This window comes from Octodon degus, unplaced genomic scaffold (genome assembly GCF_000260255.1).
Source record: "Octodon degus isolate 3935 unplaced genomic scaffold, OctDeg1.0 scaffold00121, whole genome shotgun sequence".
NCBI classification, from domain to species: Eukaryota; Metazoa; Chordata; class Mammalia; order Rodentia; family Octodontidae; genus Octodon; species Octodon degus.
This window is the reverse complement of record NW_004524697.1, coordinates 1,226,091-1,231,513: the sequence shown is the minus strand read 5'-3', so window position 1 is coordinate 1,231,513 and position 5,423 is coordinate 1,226,091. Positions and strand designations below refer to the sequence as shown.

The 5,423-nt window shown below is 33.3% G+C and overlaps 1 protein-coding gene across 1 annotated transcript in view; it reads left to right on the top strand.

The window, feature by feature from the left end:
• Wdr17 (WD repeat domain 17) overlaps positions 1–5,423 on the top strand; it is a 75,144-nt gene that overhangs the window by 30,646 nt on the left and 39,075 nt on the right. Inside the window, exons 8-10 of the mRNA XM_004640248.1 lie at positions 2,048–2,216; positions 3,413–3,504; positions 4,362–4,366. Coding sequence (XP_004640305.1) covers positions 2,048–2,216; positions 3,413–3,504; positions 4,362–4,366 — 266 coding nt within the window. The remainder of the gene's footprint in view (positions 1–2,047; positions 2,217–3,412; positions 3,505–4,361; positions 4,367–5,423) is intronic.

Below are 5,423 nucleotides of genomic sequence, written 5' to 3'. Positions count from 1 at the left end.
AAGAAAAATTATAAAATTTTAATTCAATTAATTTTCTATTAGTGGATGGCTCCATTTTAAAATGTTTTATTTAAAAATCTATGTTAAAGCCAGGTGTGGTGATTCAGCCCTATGATCCCAGTAGTCAGAAGGCTGAGGCAGGAGGAGTGTTACAAATTCAAGGCCATCGTGGGCTGCATAGTGAGTTCAAGGCTAGCCTGAGCTTCATAAGGAGAACTTGTCACAAACAAACAATAAATGAAGATAAAAATCTATGTTAAATATGAAGATATTGATTATATTTCAATGAGTTTTTTATTTTGAACATATCTGCCAATCAAGTTTGCTTCTGCTAAAGATATATAGATAGGATTAAAGATACAGATACAGTGTCTCCAAAGATTCTAAATTAACCTCAATTAGAAGAATCTTATTAATGCATATTCTAAAAGTATTTCCATATGAGTATTTGCCTGCCTAAAACTCAGAAAAAATGATGCAATACTTAGCTTCTTATCTCTGCCTTTCTCTTGCTAATAAAAGAACATGGAAGAAAGAATATCATAATTTGTTTCTTGCTATGTGAATTTTCAGACTTGGAAAACTAAAATGAAGGCAAAACAGTGAAATAACATTTGAAAGCACACATATAGACAATTATCTCCTCTCGTGTGTTCTTGACTCTGAAATGCGTGCCTGAAACAACTTCAGTCTGGTGACCAAGCACAATGACATCTTCCTTTCCACCCCGTCTTGCTAGTAGCCCTTGAAGTTTTTTCCTCCCTCTGCCTTTACCTAATGGGGAGACTTTATAACAGTTTTGAATTTTGCTAAACATTTGTGATTTTTTTGTGTTAATTCAAAAACATTCAAAGGCATCTTTACAACATTTGTAGGGAAACAGAAGGCCCCTTATTTGCATTTTAGTTCTTTCCATAGATCCTAATGTGTTATAGTTTGTGGTGCTTGGAGTAGAAGTTTCAATACTCATTCTACAATATTTGGAAGAAGACAAAAATATAACAACTAGGCACTAGTGATTAACTGCCACCATATAAGACGCATGTGTATATATGACTACATATACTTCTCAATAGTCTTCTGGGTATGTGGAATCCAAATCACCCTGTAAGGGGTACAAGTATTCCAAGATTCAAAGAAAATACTTGCTAGAAAAGTTTGGAGCAAAGCACATTAAAAATCAGGACCATGCATGTTTCTTCCTGTTTCTGCCAAAATTATGCAATACTTTTGCAGTATAATCATTCCAAAAAGATACATTTTCAATTGGTGAACTGCTAACTTCAGTTTCTTCTTGATTATCTATTATGCTGACTTAAAATAGTGTTAAGACTTAATTGATTTATAAATGTTCATGCTACTAACCCACACAGTAAAATGAGAAGAATGTTTTGAAATGAATTGAAATTGAAACATTTGGCTTTTCTATGACTTGTGCTGTCATTGCGGATTAGAAGAACTGTAAATGAGTAAAAACCAGGTCTATACAAAATGCAGGTTTCGTATTACTAATCCTAAAACCAGAATCTGAAGCTTTTTGAATGCTGACGTAATGCTAGAAAATTCCACACCTAACGTCCTATAGGTGATTGCAGTCAAAAGGCAGGCACACCAACAGCACTGTATACGTTTATATATGGGCTCTTTGCGTAATGCATATAAGAAAACTAAATGAATTTCAGAATAGAATGGGGTCCTGTGCCCCAAATTTCTCACTGTATCTATGGAAATGTTTTAAAACCTGAAAAAAACTGAAATCTAAATACCTCATGTTCCCATCATTTCAAATAACAGATATGAGATATGCAACCTGTACTACAATAACATCAAAAATAACATTCAGTCAGCACTGATTCCAATTTTGTGTGTTTCTTTCTTGACTAGATATTTCTTTATTAATATTTATGTTAATGAAATATTTAGGTTCATACTTAATATACATTTATTAATATTAATAAACATATGTAAATTGATGTGATTATACATGATAACTTTTTACTAATATAGTTTTTTTCAGTAGCTGTGATACTTTATACTGCATTCCTAGGGACATGTGGAAACTATCTTTGACTGCAAATTCAAACCTGATGATCCAAATCTTTTAGCAACAGCTTCCTTTGATGGCACTATAAAAGTCTGGGATATAAACACATTAACAGCTGTGTATACTTCCCCGGGTAATGAAGGAGTGATTTATTCCCTTTCTTGGGCACCAGGTAAGAAGCAGTTAATCAAAATTAGGAATTCAATTACATGACTTTCTTAAATGTTATTTTCATTGAAATTATTTTCTTTCTCCAGATGTCATCTTGTTCCAAGTGATATTAGAGGCAAATTAGTACCAACATTTGTACTGAACAGTAGAAGAGTATAGTACTGTGCCTGCTATTAGTTGAACATTCTTTATCCTACAAAACTGTATGTCTGAAGTCTAAAGCTTAAAAGAAAACTGTGAATACAAAAACCATTGTTTCAAGCCTAGAGGGCTTAATCTATGGAACATATTTTACTGGCATTGATGATTTGAATTAAGAAAGTGGAAGTACTGAGAAATGGAAATTGTCTCTTTTGGCTATGTGATTGCTGATAGGCTATGATTTTTATGCAAATATACGTGAAATTTAATATATTAATGAAGGTTGACAAGGATGGAAATACAGGAGGATATAGATGATTGCTCTATATATTAGAATATATGTCACAGGAAAACAAGAAAATTCAAATAAATTTGGAAATATATGAAGAACCTCCCCCAAAAGTGGTAGAATAAAAATATGATAAATATTTTTTATGTTTATAATCATTTATTACAAATTAATTCCTGCATATTCTTATTCCTAATTGCTAGATGCCAGTGTTCCTTTTTTTTTTAGGTGGAGGAGTTCTCTTTGTTGATCATATTTCAAAAACTACTGCTGTTTCAGTTTCACAGACATTTTTTAATTTTAAAATTCATGAGAATTATTTATATCTTCAAAGTTAAATTGATTTCTTCATGTTGCTTTACCTTGAAAAATACTTTGTTATTCATAAAAGTATTACTAGAATATCAGGAATATGCATCTCCAGTAACATATTCATATATGCTAATAATGACAAACCATTGATATTTTTTGTGGTAGTGATTCTGATTATTTGATCCTGATTTTAAAAAAATTCCCTTTAGATATCCATACGGAAGTATTAATAAAATAATACCATGTCCATCAGATTTGTTTCAGAGAAGTCCAGCAGGTGCTAACGATGAGATTTGTCATATTCCGATCAATGTTGGCACTATGTAAGGGAAAAAGTCGTAGTAGTTGATGTGTCCACATATTTTTATAATTATACATTTGTAAATCTTGTACATTTTCAAAAATTATTTTTTGTGGCAAATACTTAATATTCGTTTAATATATGGTTTCCTAAGGTGGTTTAAATTGTATTGCTGGGGCAACTTCCCGAAATGGTGCTTTTATTTGGGATATTCAAAAGGGCAAAATGGTACAGCGATTCAATGAGGTAAGATATCCTTACTGCTACTGGATAATCTGATATACTATTTCATATATTAAACATTTTCCCTTTTAATTTTACAGTTAATAGCTTGGTAGAATACATATTGTTTCAATTAGTAAAATTTCTGAGTTTTTACTCACGTACCAAATTCTACTATGAGAATTGTGCTTGAGTCTAATACAGATAAATTTACTTAAAGTCACATTAAAAATTCAAAAGAATTTTAATTCATCTCCTAAAGTCTAAGCAAATGTTAAATAACAGGAAGGAGACTAAATTCAGAAATCTGAGAAATTGGCCTGGTTCTGTGAGCAGGATTTATTGACATGAAGAGAATCATTTTATTGTCCTGAACTCATTTCTTTAACTCTAAAATGATCATGTTGCACTTCATAATTTTTTAGACTTCCTTTCAGTTCTAAAAGTCTGTTACTGCAACAGGAGGGACTGCTTTTGTACACAAGAATGCTTCCATGAATGGGTGGGAGGTGTCGGGGGGGTGAATGGGTTCCAAAGAACACCCAGTCTGATCCTTACATGCCAGCTCACAGTAGGGTTCTTCCTCTTGCTAGCATCTATTCAGTGGCTGATGTGACAGGAGGTGGAACTCCAGCAGCAGTGCAGATGGTGGTGAACAACTAGATGTGCACTCCTAATTGAGGCCAAGTTCCTAACAGACCAGGGTACAGGTTGGGGAACTCTGTATTATTGTAGGACCAAGCCTAATACTGACCCTCTTCCTCTATGTACTGACATATTTATCCCTAGGCTTAAATTACCCCATAGTTTACTAAGTTCCATTAACATTTGGAAAACACAGATGATTTAATTGCAGTATACATTGTATGACTAAGGAGCAGCATGGATAGGGTCTAAAACTGTCATTATCTGGGAATTTTATTAATTTTCACAATTACTGTTAAGCTTGATAAAGCATAAGCATGAAAATGATAGTTTTGATCAAGATTCAAAAATTATACCCACTCAATCCCCCCCCGTCCCTCTCTTGGAACAGAAGCTTTCTTTCTCTCAATAAATATATTCTGCTCATTAAAAAAAATATATCCTTACCTAACCAATCTGTTGATTTCCTCTTATGGTATGTTTCCGATCTTGTAACCTAAAATATCTACCCATTTTCATTGAAACATAGGTCCAACCTATTGTAGCAACACAGTCTCTTATTATAAAGGACACTTCTTTGGTCCATTCAGGTCTCTTTTAGACACATCTACAGTTAAGACCACATAAAACTTGCTTCCCAGTCTTCAGCTGAAGAAAAATTAACATCACCTTTAACTATGCTGGATGTTCCCATTAAAAGCAAATGAAAGACAGAGAGTCCTAAGTACACTTTCATGGCTTGTAGAAGGCCTCCACCCCTCACACTGAATGAACGTAGGGACTAGTTCTATTTTAGTATCCACTTACGTAAATCTAACCCCTGTGACTGTCATGTTAAAACAACAAACAGAAGATTACCCATGAAAGCTGAGTCTGTATATGTATAAAAACAACCTTACGATGCTGGATAAAAGTCACTTTGCCTTTCTCCTTAACAGCATCTACAACTTAAGTAGTATATAAAACGGATGTGTTTTAAAAAACTAAAACTTACAAACGAGTTGATTGCAAGGTTTAGCCACTCCTCACGGTTGATGAGTGACATTTTCATGTATAACGAATTCCTTGTGGTTAAAACATTCTCATCAATTAACATAATTATGCTCCTTGACTTTATTCAGTTATGGAATACAAAGAAATATGTAAATATAAAGTTATTTATTATAGGAATTATCTTAAATCTTTTCTTATTTTCATAATAAAAGTAGACTTTTGGGTTGGCAAGATAGCTCAGTGGACTAAGAGCCTGCTTAGGCAAGCACAGGAGCCTGGGTTCAATCCCCAGCACCACATGCAGC